The 24,993-nt window shown below is 38.4% G+C and overlaps 2 protein-coding genes across 2 annotated transcripts; both read left to right on the top strand.

The window, feature by feature from the left end:
- Positions 1 to 1,179: 1,179 nt before the first annotated feature.
- On the top strand, positions 1,180 to 2,340 carry LOC147862085 (uncharacterized). Its single transcript, XM_087322831.1, has 3 exons — positions 1,180 to 1,255; positions 1,454 to 1,528; positions 1,983 to 2,340. The coding sequence occupies exons 1-3, from the start codon at positions 1,194 to 1,196 to the stop codon at positions 2,032 to 2,034; spliced, it is 189 nt and encodes a 62-aa protein (XP_087178957.1). The 5' UTR covers positions 1,180 to 1,193; the 3' UTR covers positions 2,035 to 2,340.
- Positions 2,341 to 4,373: 2,033 nt separating this feature from the next.
- On the top strand, positions 4,374 to 8,385 carry LOC147862084 (peptidyl-prolyl cis-trans isomerase B-like). The gene is made up of 7 exons (XM_087322354.1): positions 4,374 to 4,504; positions 5,402 to 5,590; positions 6,274 to 6,415; positions 7,061 to 7,149; positions 7,324 to 7,378; positions 7,465 to 7,550; positions 7,901 to 8,385. The coding sequence occupies exons 1-7, from the start codon at positions 4,475 to 4,477 to the stop codon at positions 8,045 to 8,047; spliced, it is 738 nt and encodes a 245-aa protein (XP_087178480.1). The 5' UTR covers positions 4,374 to 4,474; the 3' UTR covers positions 8,048 to 8,385.
- The last annotated feature ends 16,608 nt before the right edge of the window (positions 8,386 to 24,993 follow it).

Raw genomic sequence — 24,993 nt, 5'->3', positions numbered from 1 at the left:
CTCTTGACCTTTGAGTAATCATAGGTTCTTAAAAGGTGTGTTCACACGTTGTGCTATGTTGAGATTGATTCTCAACATAACTCATAAACATTTGTATCCCTTGCTACATGTTGTAGAACGCTAATGTTTACACACTGTCTTATGGTTGCAACTGCCTTTCTATTTAGAGTTTTCCACTAATAATCGGCAACGGTTTTGAACCGAACCGAACCACAACACCGTGGCTTAACGGTTTAAATGGTTCATCTTGGTTCAAGTTTGGGTTTTTTTTAACAGTTCGGTTCAGTTTCGGTTCGGTTTCAATAGTTAAAAACCGCGGTTTAAACGATTAAACGGTTTTTTATTTTTGTATTTTTTTTAATTCAAAAAAAAAATTTAAAAAATTTGTTTTTAAATCATCTTTTCATTTTCATGCCTTATTCTCACATTTTGGGAAAATTTTTAAAATTTTTAAAATTTTGTCCTAAGCTGGAAATCGAAACTCAACCGCGAAACCGCGGTTTTATCGGTTTAATGGCTTAATAGTTTTTTTTAATGGTTCGATTTGGTTCGGTTTAGGTTTCAACATCTCTAAACGGTTCAGTTTAGACCCTCTCAAACCGAACCGAACCGTTGTCGATTGTTATTTTCCACCCAGATTCTATTACCCCTCTAAGTATGTCTTCCTTTTCTATAGGCTCATATAGATCTTTGACTATCAGAAGATCTTCCATTTTGATCTTCCAGTCTGAGTAGTTTTGTGAGTTTAGGACAATCATCCCCATAAATCCACTCACACCCCCTTCTATCTAGAATCTTGCTTTGATACCAGTTTGATAGATTTTACACTCAGACGTAAACCACAGATATAATGAGGCACAAACAAACGAAAAACAAGCAACACACGATTTACGTGGAAAACCCTTATTTTAGGGAAAAACCATGGTGAACAGAAATTTTACACCATGAGACAAGAAGAAATAAAGGCATAGAATGATAGAACCTAATTTGGTATGGATGTACTCTCAGGTTGTTATCTAAAACCACAGTTTCAGCCAAGTGCACCACCACTGTGTTAGCTCGCTATTGTTCTCTGTGTCACACTTCCCTTGCAACACGTTTTTCTTGCTCTTACGCGTTCTCTAACTCACAATAATGCGCTTCTTGCATAAGGAGGGACAATCTTACATAACATCTTTCACCTTGTGTTCGCAATGGCGGCCATGTACTTTGCCATGCTATTTGTTGGATGGAACCTGCATGAGACAATGCACAAGTAAGTGAACAGATGGTGTTTCTTTTCTAGGAAAAACTCTTAAATACCTCTATGGAAATAAAGAAAATTTGGGTTATTTCCGTTCATTTTTTTCTCTTGGCATGCAATTACTCTTTTTTCAAAACTATATATATATATATATATATATATATTTATTTATTTATTTATTTATTTTATATATATAATCATGGCATACAGATGGAGTATTGATGTTGGCTGGGCAAGTGTTTGGGTAAAAATTTCAAGCGAGTGGATTGTTGGAGCAGTTTATAGCTAGTCTCTTTGTCCATTTGGTATTTGGATATCTGTTTGGTTTCACAAAAGATTTCTGTGAAACTGTATTTGAAATATTTGAACACATCACTAAGACTTTTGTAGCATTATGAAAGGAAAAGGTATTGAAAATTGGTGTTGAAATATTTCTGCTCACATACCATAAAGAGGGCAAATAAATTAAAATGATTTTCTACATAAAAGTGATAGAGCAAAAATTGATTGATTGGTTTTTTGATGCTCTAAAACTCAAATCAAATAAATACTCATGAAAATTCAAGCTTCTTGAAATTTAGTAGTTGAAGATGGAACAAGGTTTTCTAATGTATAAACATAAAAACAAATTATAGAAGTTTAATTGAAGCCATAAAAAAGTCACCTTTTTTTGTTTCTGTGCTTCTACAATATTTTGTAACTAACAATTGCCTTGACTTTGTGTAACATGAACTATAACTTGGACAATGATTGGCCCATTCATTCTACGGAATCGAGATTTCAATGTGTAAAAAACCCTCTCACATGATGTTCGGTTGGGTAAAAGAAGCCCATGTTATAGGTAGAATACAAAATTGGTATAAATTCTTGGTTACAATTGAAAAAGACTTTCTCTATATGTTTGTGTACAGTTGTTTGTTGTAGTTTTTTCGCAACTTCCATTATATCTCTGGGGAAATCTGTTCTACAACATCAGAGGATACTGTTGTTTGATGGCTTCTTTCTTAGGAATTCTCTTTCATTCTTTTACACATAAAAAAGAAGAAGATGACGAAGTAAGTCATTATTTTGGACACTTCATTAATCTCTCAAATAAAACTTGCTTCTTGTTACATCAACAAATGTCCTCAATCAATATATAGTGGTTTTGCAAGAGACAAAGAACGACGCATTAAACTACTCCTTAGGAGTCCAAATTTGGGTATCAAGTAATGAACACTAATTTTAATGCTTCTACCCTTCTACCACACAATGGTTTGTGGTTTTGATTAAGTTGATGCATTAAGTCGATGTTGTGGAGATTGTCAGTGCAATGGAATAAGAACATGTGCTAAGACTTGCATTGCAAAATCAATGTGTAAACAACCTTCATCTTAAGAAATCCTTGAAATTGTTGAGGATAATGTCATCCAAATCCGGTACATAGTGATGTGTACTAATATACACCCATATGAATATATTCTTTTTCAATGTAATCTTATTCATGGTAAAAAGCAACACTACAAGAACTCAGGCAATGCCATCTTGAAAATAATGAACACTTGTGTGGGTGGATCTTTATTTATAGAAAGATGTTATGTATCATACCAAGATTATGCAAGCATATGCTAGTTATAAGGGCCTTTAGTTGCATGTCAATGTCTATATCATACCAAGATCATGCAAGCATATCGTATTGTTTTCATTACCATACAACAATATATCACAAAATGACCTTCACAGGAATACGACAAACTTTCGTGATAAAAATGGAAATACTACAAGCTTTTGTGATGAAAAGATTGTCTGTTACACGTATACTCCTAGTATACCAACAAACTTTCATATGGAATCTCAATGCAATTTCCTCAGCTCCTCTAATGCATAGGCATAATTATGTAGTATTGATAATGTATGAGTGCTTTTGGGCCTTTGTTAGGTTTGAACTCGTTTAGTTTGAAGTAGATATATCATCATTTTATGCTTGATCTAGTGACCAAACAAATATGAGATATTTTTCAATATTTTCTCCTTTATCTAATTTGTAAGGTGAGGTACACCGTACAACAATATATGGTTTTGTGTTCCTCTTTATGTTTTTTATTTTATTTCAGGTTCTTAATTATTTCTTTCTTTTGGAATTGTTCTATTGGGGATGCCACACACATGGGTCTCATGCTTTTCTATTATAATAGATGTGCCTCTATTGACGATGCATAGGAATTGCATGCATGAGTAACAAGTGCTCATGCGAAATTTACAACTTGCACATTTATACATTTTTGGTCTAAGTTTTGTATAAAGATTGAGGGCATGTCTTAAGACGGAAATACTTCCAACAAGACATTGTATGCCAATGCATGATGTGAACACATTGGTTTTGCACGCATTTAACACGTTCCTTGCAACTGATGACTATTTATATATAATTTTGAGCCATCTTACGAAATTTATTAACTACATATGGTAGTGTATGGCTAGAATTGCAACCTCCATTTATGTTTTAAAATATCTTGGAATGAGTTCGTGCACCCTAGATATGATTTGTGCTATATAGATATTCGACATGGATTTATTGTATGAGAACTCAATTCGAACCTACTTGGCCTTTGGAAGTAAGAGAAAGGTTTCGGAGCCAAAAGCATTGCCTTAAGCATCGATCAATCGATCATTCCGCAACAATCTACGCCTAGTCAGGGATCTCGTCTCGTTGGTTCCTCTATGTCATGTTTGCGGCACAAGCTGGGCAATGAGACAAGCTAGGCCGCCCCCGTTGCCTTCCGACCAGGCAACCCCCCCCCCATGGAGCCCACAACAAAGAGGAGGAAGCAGACACATTGCATGAGCATTGTCTGAGTGGGTGGGCGGACATCTGCTTTTTGTTATGGGCGGGGCGGGCCAGGCGCAAACCCATTCGTGTGTGTGTGTGTGGATAACCCAGAGAGTAGTTTTTGTTTGGATAGGAATGAAGAAGAAAGAAGAAAGAGGAGGTAAAAACCCCTCCCCTCCCAATTTTGTGTGGTAAAGAAGAAACCCCTCCCTCCTCCTATTCACAAGAGGCAGTCATTTTTCAGTCACTCTTATGTATATCTTCTTTATGTCTTCTATCTCTATGTAAAATTACATACCATTCCATTCCATTCCATTCATACAGAACCCACAGACAGACAGACACAGAGGAAGGAAGGAAGGCAGGCAGGCCCAAAGCAAGGAAAGAAAGAAGGTCCAAGCTCTATCTCCTCCCTTCCTTCCATGGCTTCCTTCAGCAGCACTATCGGCGTGGTAAATTACTCATATCTTTCTCCTCCTCCTCCTCCTCCTCCTCCTTCTCTCTCTCTCTCTCTCTCTCTCTCTGTGTTTGTGTATGATCAATCGCCTTTTCCTTTGATTTTTCAGAGAAGTAGTAGTAGTAGTAGAAGAAGAAGAAGAAGAAGAAAGAAGCTTCCCATGTGTGTATGTGTGTGTGTGTGTGTGTGTGTGTGTGTGTATGATCAATCGCCTTTTCCTTTGATTTTTCAGAGAAGAAGTAGTAGTAGTAGTAGAAGAAGAAGAAGAAGAAAAGAAGCTTCCCATGTGTGCGTGTGTATGATCAATCGCCTTTTCCTTTGATTTTTCAGAGAAGAAGTAGTAGTAGTAGTAGAAGAAGAAGAAGAAAAGAAGCTTCCCATGTGTGTGTGTGTATGATCAATCGCCTTTTCCTTTGATTTTTCAGAGAAGAAGTAGTAGTAGTAGTAGAAGAAGAAGAAGAAGAAAAGAAGCTTACCATGTGTGTGTGTGTGTGTGTGTGTGTATGATCAATCGCCTTTTCCTTTGATTTTTCAGAGAAGAAGTAGTAGTAGTAGTAGAAGAAGAAAGAAGCTTCCCACCTGCTCAAGCATGCCTTTCTTTTTCTTTCAAAATCGCCTTTTCCTGACCAAAATAACCTCCTTCCTATTAATCTGAGAAGAAATCAGCTTGTTTTTCTCGCTGGAAAATGTCTTTATCCTCCGTCAAAATTTATTTTCCTCTTTCTTCTTTGTCGATGAACTTTATCTTATCTTTTGTTTTTAATCAGAGAGATGTGTTTCGGGATCATGTCTCCCTCTTCGTACACAGAAAGCCAACCAATTCTTTCTTTCCCTTGCATCTATTTGAGAGCGTAAGTAAGAAATCCTTTTGGTTTTGTCTTTTTTTAATCAGGAAAATGTGGCGTTAGGAAGATGCGTATGCTTCTGTTCGAGTTCTCTAGTGAATTCGAAGAGAAACGTTTTCCTTTCTTCGTCTTCTTCTGCTTCATTTGCAAATGGTGGAGTTCGCATTTCAGTGCCTTCTGTTCATCTTACTCCCAAAAGGAGCTTCTGCAGCACTCCTGTCAAAGCGATGGCACAGGTAAAATCAAATCTTTGAGAATTTTCATTATATGGAAAGGAAAAAGAGTTTTGTAGACGTTTGACATTCTATGGAAGTAAAAACATCAAAGACTTTGCAATTTCTTTGATGATTCACATTCTATGGTAGAGGATAATACAAATTCTCAAATAAATTGTATGCTTTTAGTTAATTTTCTTCACAATTCTCTAGGAAAGTTGCATCCTACTATACATTTCATTTCAAGTTTGTGCACATTTTCTTAAGACTCGTGCATTGAAATGGCAGACAGTTATTGAGATTGTCTTTCCTGGGCAGTTTTTACAAATTTCTATGAATTCATATGCCTTCACGTGTTAGACAGCTGTAGATGAGGTTATCCATAAAATCTATTGGAAAAATAAAGAACTTTCTTCACATGCATTGATTTGGCCAATTAGCTTACACGCGAGTCAAATGTACTTACATGCGATTGTCTGTTGTTTCTCCTATTGCTTGCATGCAACTATATTGCACACGATTCAGGTCACAAATCTTTGTATCTATGTTAGCGTTATGTTAGTGTACATGGGAATTCGCATGATTATGATTTATCTACAAGAGTCTGTCAACGTTCTTGTTTTGTTTGTGAGTACTCTCACGTGAAACCTACCACTAGTCATAAAAATTTGGAAGTTTTTTCTGTTTTCAAATGCATGTCATAGGAAGTTGCAACACAAGCTAAGGTTACAACAAAGTGCTACTTCGACATTGAGATTGGAGGAACTCCAGCTGGTAGGATAGTTGTCGGTTTGTTCGGAGATGATGTGCCAAAAACCGCAGAGAATTTCCGAGCACTTTGTACAGGTATGTTATATTCAACTTGTGTTGATTTGATGACGTACCCAAAAATAAAAATGTAATTTTGGAAACAATAGATGCATGGTAATGCATGCTTTTGGGTTTCAGAACAATTTCATAGATACATTATGAAATGTGTCTTGGTCTAGGACACATTTTGCTGATTATGAAACTGGTGGGCATAAATTTTATTTCCTATTAGCTAATAATATTTACAACTTTTCTAAGTATATGATTCTTTTAATGATCTATCTGAGGAATCTGATGTATTTGCTTATGTGATAAGTGACATACAAGTGTTTCATTGAAGAATACATCATCTGTAAGGTATCCAATTTTATTTTGTAGATTAACACAGTTCTTCAGAAACTTATGCATGCTTTTATGGTCTAAAGGTATCTACAATTGTTATTGAGTCATGCAGTTTGAACCCATCGGTGAATACATCTACCAAATATCCAATTTCATTGCATAGTTTAACATGAAGGTCTTCAGAATCTTATGTGTGCTTTTATGTGACTAAGAGTATCTACAATTGCTGTTGCACCATGCTGTTTTAACGCATCCTGATTCTATATTCTTTGAAAGAATCATGTTCATTATTTCTTGCAACAAATTTTTACACATCACAAGGTTCTTATTGATGAACAGGTGAAAAGGGATTTGGTTATAAGGGATCTCAATTTCATCGGGTGATTAAAAATTTCATGATTCAAGGGGGTGACTTTGAACGCGGTGATGTAAGTATGCTATATAGATAAGGCTCAATTACTGCTGATCACGAGACTGCATATGTAAATCTATACATCAATAAAAAAATTTGGAATGTAAACCTTAGATAAACCATCTTTGCTATCCATTGAGCATAACTTGTATGTTTGATTGAGTTTGTTATTTGTTTTTACATTACGCAGGGAAGAGGTGGATATAGTGTGTATGGTGCAAAGTTCAATGATGAAAACTTCAAATGTAGGGCGGCAATCTAGATATGATTTGAAGTTTTTCTGTACAAAGGTTTTGCATACTTAAAACATGTTATTTTTGTTGTTTTTAAGTGGTTCACACTGGGCCTGGAGTTTTGAGCATGGCTAATGCTGGGCCAAACACTAATGGAAGCCAGTTTTTCATCTGCACAGTTCAGGTAGTTCCTCAATTCTTAATCAATTTATATGAAATTTGAAACTGTACTAGAGATAAATTGATCCCTAGTAAAATTATGTTTTGGAATGTAGAAATGTAGCTATTCATGTAAATAGTAATGACCACAGTAAGTTGAATGTAGCTATGTTTAATTCATTTCATTGTTATTGATCCACAGTAAGTTGAATGTTTTATAATGTAGAAACGTAATTACTTGAGACTAATTGACCCATGTAACTTAGTTTAGCCTCAGTAAGTTGTGTTCCGGAATGCAGATATACTATTGATCCACATAACTGAATTTTAAAGTTATTCTACATGTGGTTTATACTGATTTTGGTTTTTATCTAGACATCATGGCTTGACAACCGACATGTGGTTTTTGGACAAGTCTTAGAAGGCATGGATGTAGTGCAGAAAATTGAGTCACAAAAAACTGATCGGATGGACAGACCGGAGAAGAACGTTGTTATTGCTGAATCAGGCACATTACCCTGAAGGTTTTGTCATGGCCTTGTAACATCGAACAAATCTGATCATAAATCCATAGGGACGATTAGTTCTTCCCAAATTTTGGTAAGACTTGATGAGATTACTAATAAAGACACAGAGTGAGAATGTGAATTCATCCCCATTAGCTGTATTGTAACCGTATGGTTGCTATTTGATTGGTAAAGCTACTGTGTTCCCTGAAGAGGTGAAGTAGGGTTTAGGTGAGTGTTCTCATTTATCTAATTTGGCTTTAACAAATATCTTACCTCTGAATTCTGTTTGGTTGTAAGAAAGGTTTTAGAATGTGTATGCTGCAGTTTATTGAGCAATCATTGCTTCCACAATTTGGTACGTAAATGCATATTTAAGTCAAATCCGATTGTGAAGAAATCTGCTTTCCTGTTCAATGGACTGACTGATATTGAATGAATAACACAGATATTAAGTGCAGATAAAAGTGTATGAAATGAATGGAAGTTATATGCTCTTACTAAAATATGATTGCCACCAATATTGGTGGTTGGTTATGAGGGTTCAAATTCTTTGGCTTTTTACGTTTTAGATGCTTGAAGTCGTTTGGTTGTAAGGTTTTAGCATGTACATGCTGCAGTTTATTGAGCAATCAATGCTTCCACAATTTGGTATGTAAGTAAAATCCGATTTTGAAGAAATCTGCTTTCCTGCTCAATGAATTGATTGATGCTGAATGAATAACACAGATTTAAGTGCAGATAAAAAGTGTACAAAATGAATGGAAGTTACATGCTCTTACTAAAATATTATTGTCGTCAATATTGGTGGTTGGATGTGAGGTTTCAAATTCTTTGGCTTTTGACATTTTAGATACTTGCCCTTTAGCCGATGGAAAAGTTAAAAGTATAAAAGCAACCTAATCATTCGAGTATATATGTGCATTTTCAGTGTGGTAAAGAGGATGGGCCAAGGACAACCATATTGTGTATTCAATTAAAACTTGGGAATTCCTTAGTGATGTCTAGATTCAGTTTTGGAGCTTGGGGATTAATAAATTGTTGAAGGGCACACTACCAATACTTTGATGTGTTACACTTGATTGAATTCATTCTTTTAAATGTAGAATTGAATTCATTCTTTCGGTGTAGATAATAATTTGGAGAAATGTCAGCCCCAATTTGGAATGTGGGGGATGCTTCATATGGCTCATTATTCCTGTTTTACCCCCTATCAAATGCCGGCTATCTGAAGCATAACCTACTGACAATTTACATGTGGTAAATGCAAAATGGAAACTTGAAACACTGATATTTATGTGTACATGATGTATTACCTTCATATTCTCAAATGTGTGAAATTGTGAGCAAAATTCATATGATGGCTGGATGGTTGTTCGCTTAAGCCCATGCAGTTAGTGTTGTTTGTGTCATGCATCCAAATAACCTCACCATATGAGAATTCTCACAACCATTGCCTCCAATTTGTATGTGATTGTTGTGTTTGGCAACATGATTGGTGTGTTTCTTATCCAAGCATATGTTTCTTATCCCCTTTATTTCAGCAGTTCTGGTTTTATACCTTGAAGATCTCATGCTTTTCGATTAGTCCATTGAATGTTTTCTACACTAAAGAATCAAGACATTTATCAATAAGAATGATAGTATATGACCTTTCTCACATTTAAGTGGTCAAATTGGTGGTTATAATGTATCCATACCGGTTAAAATGCTACAAATACCAATAATTTTCCTTTAGATTTCTTCAAATTTAGGTTGTTCAGAGATATGGGTAGATGGATTTTATTATATTTTGTGAAGGAAAAAAATATGACCTATGAGACCGAAAAATATAACATTTTCACGTAGTACGTGTGAAAGTGAGTAGTGATTCTTGATGTTCAAAAACTTTAATATCGAATGTTGTAATCAAGAGTGCACACCATGAATGTGAGAGATGTCTGTGAAAGGATTGGGTTTGGTCGAAGATGTGTGGAAAGCAAAGTCAGATGTGATCAAAGGTAGGGCATTGTATAAAAGTATGATCCTTAGACTCTCCAACTTGTTTAGGCAAAATGTGCAATGCCAATTACTGCCATCACTTGTGACCCAACGCTTTGTCTCACACATGTGTGAGCTACGTTGCATGAAGCAATGGTTTGGATGGCAAACAATGAGATGGGCTTTAGTATGTATGATGTGGTGGTGTTCACATTTCATATTAAGGAAGTTTACTAATGAATTGTCCCAATTGAAAGTGCATGTTATGATTATGAGAGAAATTTGTGCAAGGACAAGGTTTGCGGCATTGTATCAAAATTTGATATGCAAATTCCCAAATGTGTTTAGGGAAAAGTGTGCACAATCGACAACTCTCATCACTTGTGCTACAACACCTCATCTTACATCATAGTGAATGTGAGCTAAGTTATATGGAAGTTATCGTTTAGATGGTAGACAATGGGATGAGTGCCAACATTTGATGTGTGAGATTTCCACATCCAATGAAGAATATGGTTTTGTAGTAGCATAAGCCTTCCCATTTTTTGTGTCATGATACATTGGCATTGCAAAAAGGCCTCAATCACGTAGGAATCTATTGGCACGTCACGAAACAAGTGTATTACATCCCACCTTCCAAACCATTTTTTTATATCTTGCATCCAATGAGACACAAAAGTTTGCATTTATGCGTATTTTAGACCTTTTCCCTGTTCCCTATGAGATTCTAGGAAGTCAATGCACAGGACTTTTTTGAAACTTAAGCATGTATTCAACAACCCTTTCTATGGCTATAATCTCAAGTAGTAGGATCTACGATTTTTGTTTCTTGAGTTGGAGAAACTTTACAAGAAAATGCATTTACATTTTCAAAGTCTTTCCAACTAGACTTACGGATGGTATTGCCCCATACTTCCACACCATTTGGCATTGGTACTTCACCCTATAAAGAAGCATAAGTATCATTAAAGTGTCAAAAAGGTATTTGATTAGAGTGAGGGGGAAGGGGTAATGAACCGCACCTGACAATTTATTTATTTTTGTTTAAGGTTGAGAAATTGTTTTTGTGTTTGTGTGGATCAAAAAACTCTTTAGAGTTGAGGGCTTGTTCTTTGTGACTATTAGCCTTTTGAAAATTGATATTTGGTGTTTGAAAATTGATATTAGCCAAGTTCATGTTAAGAAAAAATTATAATTAGTGGTTAGTACAAAAAATAGTGTTTAACCATGTACAATGTCGAAACCTTAAAAAAGTTTGAAAGAAATTTATAGTGTGAAAAAAAAAACAGAAAAAAAAACCGAATGGTTAGCAAGTTAACTTCGGGCAACCTTTGTGGATTATTAAGAAACCTAAATGCCAAGAAAATGTATAACATACTAACACACAAATAGAAAATAATGCCTCTTGGTCTCTTGTAAGGTTAGCAAAGGCTAGCTTCAGGAGTTTAAGAAAAATTATTCAATGGTTTAATCGTCGGTCTTACGCCTGTCAATAGCTCAAATGGATGTGTGGTTTCTATGCACACAACACAACACACTCTATGAATTGATGGAGCTATACCTCCACAATGATATCGTTAGACAAAGTATCCAGACCTCCATTTGCCCAATTAGTAGCAAACCAGACGTGAGTGGTTGTCAATCACGGTTGAGCCTCTTGTCTCGCAACCCTAGTGTAACTAGTTCTTACACTCATCCTCTCTCACATTAACTCTCTCTTAGTATAAGATTATCATTAAACACACATACAAAGTACAAGAAGAAGAACATCGCTTCTATTATAAAGATGTGTACGACACACATACAAGAGGTAGAGTGATTAGGGTTTGGCTAATTAACACTTAGCTGTAATCACTCTTTAGCTCAAGTTAACGATTGATAGAAAAGAGTTAGAGCTCTAGTACAACTATATGAAAGGAGAAAATCCAAGAAGTAACTACAAAAGATACAAAAACAAGACTTTTATTGCTTCTTCTTCTTTTTTTGCAAGAAAGATAGACCTTAGTATATTACATGAGAAATGTACATATAGAAAATAGAAGGAGACGTTTCATCTCACCTCTATTGTAATACAAAAACTAATACCAACATTTGATCAAACAAATGATATCATATAAGAAACGAGAGGAGCACACAAGCTACAAGCTATGCAATAAAAACGAAGGTATGGCATAATTCCACCTCATACCAGAAGTTGTATCTGAAAATAAGTGAAGCCCTTGCCACCGTTTCTTAAAGTCCACTTCACGTTGCCTTAGAGCATCAACCGAACCCTACAGATCATCATATTGCCCATGTATGGTATGGACAAATAACAACCAGAATTCAATACGCATGGTTCTAAGATGTATGTGAGCATTATTAAAAACAACCTCACATCTCATTTTCTATATTGTTCAAAGAGCTAATGACGTAATAGTACACCAAATAATCAAAATTTCAATTCTAAACCGTGGAATAAAAGATGGAAATGAAGTGAGATAGATGTACCCATGGGAAAAGTGAAAGACATGAGAAACATGCATACTTTCATACTTCATAACATCTCCATGAAGGATACCCCATAATACTGCACCCCACGAGAAAATAGAACGAGAATACTGGTGTCTCAATAATAAAAACAACTTACTCCAAAATTGCTTGATTTTGGGACATAACCAAAACCAAGGCAAACAATATTCCATAGATGCACCACAATGCATTCCACAAGCATATTGTTGATTTTGCCTCAACCAATCACCAACAGGAAGAGCATAATGCATCAACAACCAAAGAAAACAAATCACTTTTTTCAGCAACTGCATACACCACAACCATTTCCAGAATTTTGTAAGTTGCAATGCATTCACATTATTTGCAGTCCAATGCTTCACGGTAGCAGGGCATTTATACTTTGATTGCAATAATAAATTTCTACCTAGCTTAACCAAATACTGGGAAAACTCCAAATGTTTACCATTTCCACTAGCACTCGGTTTTTTCCATTGATAATCAGCTGGATCCCAATTCAAATTATAAAGCAGTTTTTTTTTAAAAACCCACAATGAACAACACCGTAAGCATTCTTGAAAGGGTGAATCCAAGAACCATTTTTTCTTAGATCTTGCAACTACTTGAATCGCTGAAACATTGGCGAACATCCACACATCTGATGCAGAAAATACATGCCACAACCTACCATCATCATCCACATTAAAGTATATTACATCACCCGTAGTGTTAATTACTTTAGCTCCTAGAATAACTTTTAAAGGAGAGAAATAACCAAACCAAATATGATTGCTAGAGGGGGACCATGAAGCCATAAATTGTCCAATGCCACTTGCATATCATTACACATAATAACACTTCCTTGAACTGAAAGCCTCGACAGAGATTGTAACGGTTGATTCATAACATAACATCCCCGTGATAGAACATTACTTGCTATTGATGCATCCATAGAAGCCCAATTCAACCGAGGACGGCTACCAAACAGAAAACCCCTTGTATTTGAAAAGAGAAAATTCCAGGTCAAAGGCTGTCTCAACAAGTCATCCATTGTCGAAGGCACCTTCCGAAATAGAAGCTTTTTAACAGCTTACCAACTTGTGAGAATTCCATTAAAAACTGTTGGCCGGTTAGGCCGGAGTATGAAATGGGAGTTGGTTTTGGGAGTTGTAATTAGATAATTACAACAATTATAAGATCGTTATGATAATTATAAGATCGGACGGACGGACATGGTGCCAAGACTAGTAGCGCCGAGAATAGTAGAGCCGGATACAAATAGAGCCAGAGAGGAAGAGCATATTGAAGACCAACAACAACAACAACAACTATAACCGGAGGAGCAACAACAACAGCCGATGGAGCAACTACCCGATGAACCGTTGGAACCCCTAGACTAGAGCATTCTGGACATTTTGGAGGATGAATGAAGGGGCTAACCATGGGTTCGACGTACAATGTACTGTCGCACGGGCGTGCCATGTGTTGGCCCGTTAGGCCAGAGTATGAAAGGGGATTTGGTTTTGGGAGTTGTAATTAGATAAATTATGATAATTATAAGATCGGACGGACGGACCCGGAATCGGTATGCCGATCCAGATCTGGACCGATTTGTAGCCGGTTGCCAGTTGGCATCGGTTTGTAGCACAACCAGATACCTATAAAAGGATCCGGAGATGATGTAATTGAGGACGGATAATTAATAGAGAAGTGTTGTGTCTTTACATATTGTGTATCTTGTTAACACCGTTCTGTGCTTAATGTGATTATCATATGCGTGTATCAAGTTAATCATTCCGGAGAGTGACCGGGAAGGATCAGTCCTGTATCACGGTTTGCACATACCTTACCGTACCACCCCTTTGGTGAAGTGTTCTAAAGGGATACCCTGTGTTAGTGGCTTGTCTAGCCCGGTGACAACAAAAAACCTATCTTCTGATAAGGTTGTTTTAAACAAATGAAAATTCTGAATAAAGGCCCATCTTAATGATGGTTGCCACTTTCCTCCTATTGTCGGACACAGAGTAGACAACCTATGCATCATCAAACGACTCCAAACACCTTGCATTGGCAACATAGCTCTACACACAAATTTAGAAAGCAAAGCCTTCTGGATCCACCAGCCCCAACCCACCATTTTGTCGCGGAGCAATCAATACTACCCAAGCTACTTTAGGCCTTTTATCTTGACCTGTTTTTACTCCCCAAATGTAATTACGAATGAGGCGTTGCATCTATAAAATACACGATCTAGCAAACAACGTAGTAGAAGCAATATACCAAATAGTAGCTAAAAGAACTTGGTTAGCTACAAGTACACGACCTGCAAGTGACAGGATAACGAAATCCCAAAGCAACAATTTTCTCCTTAATTTTACAAGTAGAGGAGCAACTAACATATCTGTAGTAACACGAAGTCCCACTTGGCAGCCTAAGTAACGAGTAGTGGTTCCATCAAGAACCCACTTGAATTCCTGCGAAGGCATCCAAGTAGGCCAGGAATTTTGTGATACCCAAAAACCAAGAGATTTATGCCAATGTATCTTTGCTCTAGAGGCCAAACATAATTCCTCCACTACTTCTTGCAATTTACTTAAATTTTCATCATTACCTTGAACATAAATTGCAATATCATCTGCAAATTCTGCATTCAACAGTTGTTGTTGCATGGCAGGCAAAGGCAAACCCTTCAAAGAAACTTGAGAAGAATTTAAATACATTGAGAATGTTTCCATTACTAGCAAAAACAAGAATAAGGCCAATGGACAACCTTGACGTACAAAACATGAAATAGAAAATTTTCTAGTTTGCTCACCGGCTACCAAGATTGAACTAAAGGCCTCACGATAAAAGGAAGCTACAACCCTAATCCATTGAGCAGGAAAACCTAATCTCAAAAACGAACCTTCCATGAAGTCCCAATCAACTCTGTCATATACCTTCTTAAAATCTAATAAAAGTACAACAAGATCTTCTTTATTGTTCATTGCCACAACGAGGTTAGGCCATTTGGCTACAAGTTGTACGTGAGATGTACTCTATCCTCTTGAGATTTATGTATATTCCTAGTGCCAATGTCTTCACATGTTCTTGTCTTGGATAGCAGGTACTTAACATACATTATCTTTCCGAAATTTGTGTTTTTTATCATGATTGGATTTTTATCAAATAACTTTCCATATTTTTCATTATACAAATGAAAAATAGTTTGTACTCATGCCAATGCTTTTGATAATTTTCATTATCCTTGACCACACCCAAACTTGTAAAGCACTTTCAAGCGTCTTCACTTTCATAATGTAATGTATGAGGTTGGTAGATAAAATGACTTTCTTAAAATTGTATCCTAGTTGTTGAGAATTGAACTCAACTTCCCATAGAGATAGTGTTCACACTATCCAGTGGACATCATACTAGGCTAGTTTTGTAATTAGTAGAAAGGGCAATTGCCCTAGACTAGTTGGTATTTAAACCAACTCCTTGTAACTTAGTTACTGTTGGATGTAATCATATTTTTCACTAATATAGCTTCTTGTTCTAAGTTCCTCTCTCTCTCTCTCTCTCTCTCTCTCTCTCTCTCTCTCTCTCTCTCTCTCTCTCTCTGTGCACACACACAGTTCATCTCCATTGCACATCATCTCCTACACTCCGATTCTTTACATAGTATCAGAGCATGTCGTACACTTGCACACACACAGTTCATCTCCGCTGCACATCTTCTGCTACACTCCGATTCTTTACATAGTATCAGAGCATGTGGTTGTCTGATCAAACTCATTCAACTATGTTGTGCTACACACCGACGATCAATAAAACCGGTTCAACTACAGAGAAGAAAATGACACCATGAACACTCAAATAGGAAGCGGTCTTCCTACAGAGAAGCTCGATAGGACAAACTTCGCATCCTGGGAATACAAGATGCATCAATACCTTGTCGGACAAGGTTATTGGAGTTGTATCGAAGGAGCTCACGAAATGCAACCCAACCCAACACATGCTGACTACCCAGGCTGGGAGCAGGCCGTGAGCCGTGTGTTGTATTGCCTTGCATCATGCATTCAAGATCACATGCTCGTCTATATTCGAGAGGCAAAAATGCCAAAAGAAGCTTGGGGTAATTTCAAGAAGATTTGCACAGCCAACATGGCTGCACGAAACAATATACAACAAAGGGATATCTCGATCACTAGATGTACCTTAAAGATCAAGCAGTTGTGTGATGCCAACTCCGACATGAGCTAAACAATATACAACAAAGGGATATCTCGATCACTAGATGTACCTTAAAGATCAAGCAGTTGTGTGATGCCCTCGGGTCAATCAATATCATCATCGACGATGAAGAAATGGTGCAAATATGCCTCAACGACTTAGCACCACGATTTGTCATGATTAGATCGACCATTCTTGCAAGGGAGATTCCACGTTCCTTTTTCGACCTTTAGTCGATACTATTGGTGGAAGAAAATCATGCTCGACAAAGGAGTAATGCACCCAATGGTCAGATGCTCTACTCCCAGTCGGATGATGGAAGAGAATTCGACCGAGTAAACATAGGCCGATTTGGTCAAGGCCGACAGGATCAACCGACCCGAGAATGCAATTCCCATCAATTGGCAAGAGGCCAAAAATACTCCTAGGGAGTTCGGTAGAAGGGGGAGCCATCCTACAGGACCGAGCCATCAAAACAGCCCGATCAAATACGGGTATTGTGGAAAACTCGGCCACTACGAAGAGGAGTGCCGAAAGAAGAAATGAGAGTCGGCTTCGATTAACCAACAACTCACAAACTATGCCACGAATTCCGATTATGACAATCATGGCGGAATGTTCGTAATGAGGCATAAAGTGTATTCGATGTCGGCACAGGGCTCAACTAGTACCTCTTCCCCAGAAGATATATGGTTTGTAGACTTTGGAGTGTCCAATCACATGACGTCTCACGAAGATTGGTTCCGAGAGTTGAGAAAGCCCGATCAACCCGACTATGTCGAAACCGGAGACGACACAACTCATTCGATTTTGCATATCGGAAATGTCCCATTTGGGAACAACGGTAAACAATCCTACCTAAAGAACGTACTACATGTCCCGACTCCCAACCATGATGAAAAACCGGGTCTCCATAGGCCAAATAATCGAACAAGGCAAGTACTATCCAATAATGAAGGGTGCTTTATTGAGAAAGAAGGTCGATTAATCGCTCACGGTCGAAGAGAAGGCCGAATGTTCATCCTTGAATTGAACGAGGTGAAGTCGGTTATGTTCGCCAAAGGCCTCAAAGTCAAAACCGACTTGAAACTGTGGCACAAGAAAATTGACTACATCAATCTCCAAAAGCTTAAAGGAATGCAGTCAAAAGAAGTCGTAATCGGACTCCCGACATTTACCGAAAAGGAGATAGTTGGTGTATGTGAAGCCTACCAATTCAGCAAAGAACACCGACAACCATTAAGAGAGGAATGTGAGCAAAGGGATCTTGGATGTAGTACATTCAGATGTATAAGGACCAGCCCAGATGGCAACATTCGGCGGTTGTCGATATTATGTCACGTTTATTGACGACTTTTCCAGGCATACCTAGATTTACCCTATGCGACAAAAGAGCGAAGTGTTTAGACACTTCCCAAAGTTTAAAAACGAAGTTGAAAAAGCCACAAGTCGGCATGTCTGAAGCCTTTGATCGGATGGGGGCAAGGAATATTTCTCAAACGAATTTATAGCGTATCTTCGAAAGGAAGGAGTTTGACAAGAATTTTCATGCCGACACACACCTCAACAAAATGGAGTAGCCGAACGCACAAATCAGTAGATAGTAGAGGTGGCAAAGGCAATGATGAACGAGAAGAACCTGTCGAAATTGTACTGGGCAGACACGGCTAGCACAACCGTCTATCTAATGAATGGATGTACAACCTCTAGGGTACACAACATAACACCTCACGAGAAGTTCTTCGGAAAGAAGTTGGATTTATCCTATGTCCGAATATTCGGCTCAATCGCATATGTACACATTCCCGACAAGAAGCGACAAAAGCTTGATCCGAAGTTGGAGAAATGTACCCTTGTAGGCTACTCACTCAAACAAAAGGGGTACAAATGTTACAATCCATCCACCCGAAAAGTTCAAGTAAGTCAAGACGTCATTTTCGACAAGTCAACATCCTGGTATGAACCAGAGACAATTCCGATTCCAACCTCAGTCGACCCGGAATTGGCTGAACAAGAGATAGAAGACGAACATTGACTAAGGTGCATGTTCAAAGAAAGTCTAATTACTACTAGATTGAGTGGACCTTAGGAGACACTGAGAGATCAAAGCACATCTTGGCTGAGTTAGAAACTAGACAAAGGGAAGGCCAAAATGCCAGTATACGAAGATCCAATCAACAATGAGTCAACTCACTCCCTTGACGGTGAGTTTGAAGGCCTTGACATCCCAATCATCCGGACAAATGGAGCAAAGAAAGCCTTAATCTATGCAAGCAAGAAGCTTTGTCGTTCCACCCGAGAGAAAAACCTGGTTAGCCGATTCGACTACGATGAGTATATGGCATATCATTATGCCTTTATGATGAAGGTGGCGACAATATGAGAACCGAAAACCTTTTCCGAGACCGCTAGGGATCCACGATGGATCGATGTTATGAACAAAGAAAAGCAAGCTCTATGCAAAAATGGAACATGGGATCTCGTTTCCCATTCTACACACAAGAAAGAAATCGGTTGTAGATGAATCTATAAGGTAAAATATAATGCCGACGGTTCGGTAAATCACTACAAGGCACGACTCGTAGCTAAGGGATACGCCCAAGCACATGGATTCGATTATGAGGAGATCTTTGCCCCGATGGCAAAGATGACGACTATTCAGACAGTCATTGCTCTCGCAGTTGCAAAAGGGTGGCACCTCCACCAAATGGATGTAAAGAATGCCGTCCTACAAGGTGAATTAGAAGACGAGGTCTTCATGATTCAACCACCCGGTTTCAAATCGAGCAAACACCCAAAAGCAGCCTACCGACTCAGGAAGCCTCTATACGGACTCAAGCAAGCACAATGTGCTTGGCATGCGAAGATCACCTAGTATCTTCACCAAATCGGCTTCCAAATGTCAAAATCTGACAACTCCCTATACATCAAAAATGAGTCAGACAACCTGATTGTCATCATCTTATACGTGGATCATCTGGTAATCAGAGGAAAGAATCTAGCCGACATTAATAAGGTCAAATTGCTCCTATCAGGCCGATTCAAAATGAAGGATATGCACAACCTCCATTACTTCCTCGGTATTGAAGTAATTCAAACACTAGTCTTCATATTGATCTCGCAACAACACTACATTCTCAACTTGCTCTACAAGTTCGGGATGACTGAGTGCAAACCTGTTTCTACCCCTCTTGATCGAAACATCAAACTCAATGCCGATTCTGGAACAGACGAGCACAAGTCGACTTAGTATCGACAATTGATCAGCAACTTAATCTATCTTACCATCACACGAACTGACCTCAACTATTTGGTCGGTTTGCTTAACCAATTCATGCAAAACACTCGAAATGTTCATCTTGATTGTGCTAAGAGAGTACTTAGGTACGGTTGTGGGACGATGGATTTTGGCATCATATACAAGTAAGATACGATCATTCAGCTCGAAGGTACACGAACGCAAACTAGGCTGGCTATAAGGCCAATCGACGTCAGGATTCGTCTTCTCCCTTGGCAGCGGCGCGATCTCCTAGAGCAGTAAGAAGCAATTGACAATCGCATTGCCAACTAGAGGAATCGAAGTACGATGATAATCGAGCCGAACAGGGAGCACAAAGCACCCGAACAATCAAAGCCGTGTCGACTAACCTTCCAAAAGCCAATTCAACCGAATCGAAGATTTTCAAGGATCGAACCAAACCAACTTTTTGACATCCGGAAGTTGTGTTCAAAGGGGTGCATTGAGAATTGAACTCAACTTCCCATAGAGACATTGTTCACACTGGCCAATGGACATCATACTAGGCTGGTAGGATTTTGGTGTCCATTCACTAAGTACAAATTTATGTATGCGATCCAAAATAACTTAAAAAAGGAGAGCATAGTTAATCATGCAATTTTCATTGTGTTTTTTTACATGTAAAACCATTTGTGTTAGGCCACAAGGATGCACTATTTTCAATTATCATTTTGGTACTATTGTACATTTGTAGGAGTAATTTCTTAGATTGATCCAACTTTTTTGTAAGCATAGAAGAAAGGCTATACATTTGTATATCCTCTTGCGTCATTGAGATATGTGGCATGAAATAGGAATCGGCAACAACTTGGCGCAAGCCTAAACTGAATCGTTAAACCATTTGTAAACAACGGTTCAATTTAGGCTAGAGCTTCCTTCATTGGTTTGAGCTCAGTTTGGGATGGCTCAAGCTGAACCGAACCAATTTGGGCAAAACATATTACAAAGACTTGGCTAAACCGATTCCTAAACCGGTTTATAGGCTTAATTTGTTTGGTTTGGACAAGGCCAAACCGGTTAAGCAAAAACTCAATTGTTGCGGATTCCTAGCACGAAATATTAGTTTTGCATAAAGTTGCAAATTTATTATATGAATTCTACAAGCCTTATGTAACATTAATACTCAATTTTTTTTACAATTGACACATATTTCTCAAATGCCATCTTAATCAAACATGCAACCTAATAGCATTCGATATTTGCTTTGTTAGAGACTTCATGTGGTTTTACTTCGAATGAATCATTCAACCTCCTTGTTTTATTAGTTGTCTTAGATTTTTAATAGTTGTCATGTCAATATACACATACAAATTTGAAAGATCATATATTTAGATATTCATGTGGAGCAATCATAGTACATTTCGGTAATTCATAGTCATTGACTCATTAGATTGGTAATTCATTTTGGTAACCATCTTATTTTTTTGCCCTATGACTGTGAATAATAAGATCTACATGATACAATCCATTTCAGAAACTAGGGCTATATGGATACAATCCATTTCGGAAACCAAGGCAATATGTATACTATCCATTTCGGAAACTAAGGCATGGCAATATGCGTAAAATCCATTTCAAAAATTAGGGAAATATGTATAAACTCCATTTTAGAAATTAGGACAAAATGTATAAAATCTATTTTGGAAATCAGGGTAATCACAAGGTGTTTTTCCACACATATGGCACATAAGTTGTGGAAACAAAAAATCTCATTGAATCTGATGACAATGGACCTTCTATCCAGAAATGCACATAAGATCTATGGTCCAAAAGGTATATGGGCTTCGTATGTGAGAAGAAGACCTAGAGTTAGAGGAGCAGCTAAATGGAGGTGGGCAAGCAAATGGGGTATAAGAGATGTCTAATGATGAACATGTCATATCATGGCGCATACTTCTATATATTAGGTTTGGCATTGGCCAATTCAAGGCACATGGATCTCGCTATTGCCAAGTGAACAGATTTCGACAAATGAATCCCCCCCCCTTTGGAATATGGATGATCAACAAGGTTATTGCTCTCACATCAATTAATAGACATCATAACATTGAAAAACACAAATTCTATGTGTGTTCAAGTTTATCCTTACAAACATGGGCCAGTCTTTTTCAAGGTATATAGAGCTTCGTTTTTCCTACCTTTTGGGTTTCGTATTTCCATATGAGTCTTGCAACACAAGTGATCTTATGGCAGTCCTTGAGTAGTTTCTTGATTCCAATGGAGGAACAATAGATTTTTAGTAGAAGAATTCTTGTATGGGTAGTATAGGCTCAATCGAAATGTGACGTCATATTTTCTAAAAGATAATTTATTTATTACATTCTTATGTAATGCATGCTTCAATGGCAACCAAATGGGCAACAATACATTGTCTAAGAGATATTCCATCTACTTATAGTTATTGACAAGTAGAATGGTAGTAGGTGGTATGAGCATTTCTTTTTCATGGACATGATTATGATTGATTAGTTTAATGAAATATCATATTTTCATAAGGAGAGACATGCCTTTTCAAGTGATATAAGAGCATTTTGTAAACATGATGCTTAGTCAATTCCTCGTTGAAGAAAAATTATAATGTAACGGTATAGAAAAAAGTTCAGATCTTACACTTATATCATGTAGGAGAAAAAAGTTTGCATTTGGACACTGAGTGTGCTCAATGTTCTACTCTTCAACATGTTAGCCTCATAAATGGATAAGGTCATCTTTTAAGCTACTCATAGGAAAACATGAAAGCTTTTTGAGCTATTCTAACTTTATTGCATATGCTAGAAGTCCCTTATAGACAACCTCGAGTGTTCTACTCTTCAACATATTATTAACCTCGTAAAGGGATAAGATTATCTTTCGAGTTACCCAATGGATATGATATCCATGGCCTAGCCCCAACTTGTCTTTTGCATATCCACAGAGTCTCATCTACGGTTTTTGTCTTCAGTTCATAACATGCAATGTTAAAATTTTGGTTTACAATGGGCAAGTGTGTGAGAAGATACTTTTAAATGTCATCATATGCCAATAATTCGAGTTGTGGACCCTTTGTAGTTGAGTTTGGTAAATAATGTTTTTAAATTCATTTTGGAAACGATATATCATATCAAAAAAGGAAAAGGGCATCCCCTTGAAAAGGCGATGATGCTCCAACTTCGTGAGACTCGAATGACGTAAGTGTATATGTGTAAGTCATGGCATGTTCTTATCGAGTAACATGAAAAATCCATTGCCAAGTGGAAGCAATGAAGCGCCATTTGGATATGCGACAAACAAAAGAAGTTTTAAGTCCGTTATCTTTGGGAAATATTGAAGTAGCGATTGTTCATTAAACTCTTTGACTATATTTGAAGTCAAGGGCAATGGTCAACATGTAGAAACTTAGAAAGAAGGGTGAGCTCATTGGAGTATATAACCTTCAATGTTGAAAATAAAACGCCCAATGGATGCAAATTTGTATACTTAGAATCCTCATGATGATAAGTTCGTGTTACGCACAACCTTAAGTGTTGTTCCAAATGTTACCCACAACCTTAGTGTTCCGATCAAGGTCAATGATCTTAGAAAGTCATGTTATTATGTTCGAGGTAACCCCACTACATTCGAGAGGTCAGAAGCATCGTTACGCTCTTGACTAAAGTAGAACTGCATTAAAGAGTTCGATATATGTACATATACAAGCAAGTACGAATGAGTTTGTCGTGAGTGATTGATTGGCCACGATCCAACCGATTCTTGTTATGGCTCGAATAAGGGCGAGAGAGGACTCATTGGTTTGGGTGTACGAGGAGGCTTTGCAATTTGCAATGTGAGCAGGTCCAGGTCCAAGTCCAGGTCCATACAAAGGAAAGCGCGAGGGATTCGTGTACCCCGATTTTCCCAGTAACACGATACGAAGATCTTCTTCACTGCGTGGGAGCGGATGTGTCATTTGGGTGGGTCCAAAGGAGCCCCCCTCTTTCTTTCCGCCCTACTCCCGAGAGGCGCCCCCGAAAAGACAATACGCCCCGGAAAAGACGAGACCGGAAGGAAGGAATGGAGAAAGGGGCGGCCGGAAAATGGCACACTACCTTACCCCTCTCCCCCCCCTTGTAATAATAATAGCATTACAGAAGAAGAGGAGGAAGAAGAAGATCATTTCCCAGCAGAAGGTTTCAGATGTGAAGAAGAAGAAGAACAGGCCCACATGGAGGATCTTCTTTCTTTCTTTCTTTCTTTCTGTATGTATGTATGTATTGTGCAGATTCTTTGTGATAAAAGTCAGATGGAATTGGAGGCCAGATCTTGCTCCAGCTCCCGCAGGATCCGAAGATCCGCCTCCCACAGATCTGCCCCACTCCTCTGGGACATTGAAATGTCCTGTTCAAGGTGCCATGTGCCATCCAATTCTTCCAAACCTGCCCACTCGTTCTGGACAGCTGAATCCTGCGAACTCGAGCTGGAATCGGAGTACGAATCCGATGATTCTTCTTCGGATCCGGGGCTCCCATTCATTACCCAGTGATGGTTCCACATGGGAACCTTTGTATCAGAATCAACCTCGTCTTCATCATACTCAATCCCGGGCGAAGAATTCCTGGATAAATTTGTATTAGGTTTCGGATACATTTCGCAGCGGAATTGGGCGGAAATATTAGAGAGGGCGGCACCGCTGGGTTTTGTGGATGAGGAGGAGGAGGCGGCGGCAGTGGCGATTGCGCGGATTTTGTCTTTGAAGAGGCGGCGCTGAGCCGGGGTACCGAATCCGGGTTGTGGGCCGGCGGCTCGATGGCGGCGGCGGCGGCCGTGATCCGGAGAGGGCGGGGAGCCATGGAGGGCTATGGAGGCGGCTTCGAAGGCTCGGGAAGCCATCTCGGCAGTGGCGAAGGAGCCGAGCCAGACACGCTCGCGGCTGCGGGGGAGCCGGATCTCCGATACCCAACGGCCCCATGATCGGTATCGGACACCCTTGAACCGAGGCGGCACCGGCTGCTCCTTCAGCTGAT

The sequence above is a fragment of the Azolla caroliniana genome, unplaced genomic scaffold (assembly GCF_043228905.1).
Source record: "Azolla caroliniana isolate FFs.n. ecotype wild unplaced genomic scaffold, voAzoCaro1.0.p SCAF_7, whole genome shotgun sequence".
Lineage (NCBI taxonomy): Eukaryota > Viridiplantae > Streptophyta > Polypodiopsida > Salviniales > Salviniaceae > Azolla > Azolla caroliniana.
This window is presented reverse-complemented; position numbering and strand designations above follow the sequence as displayed.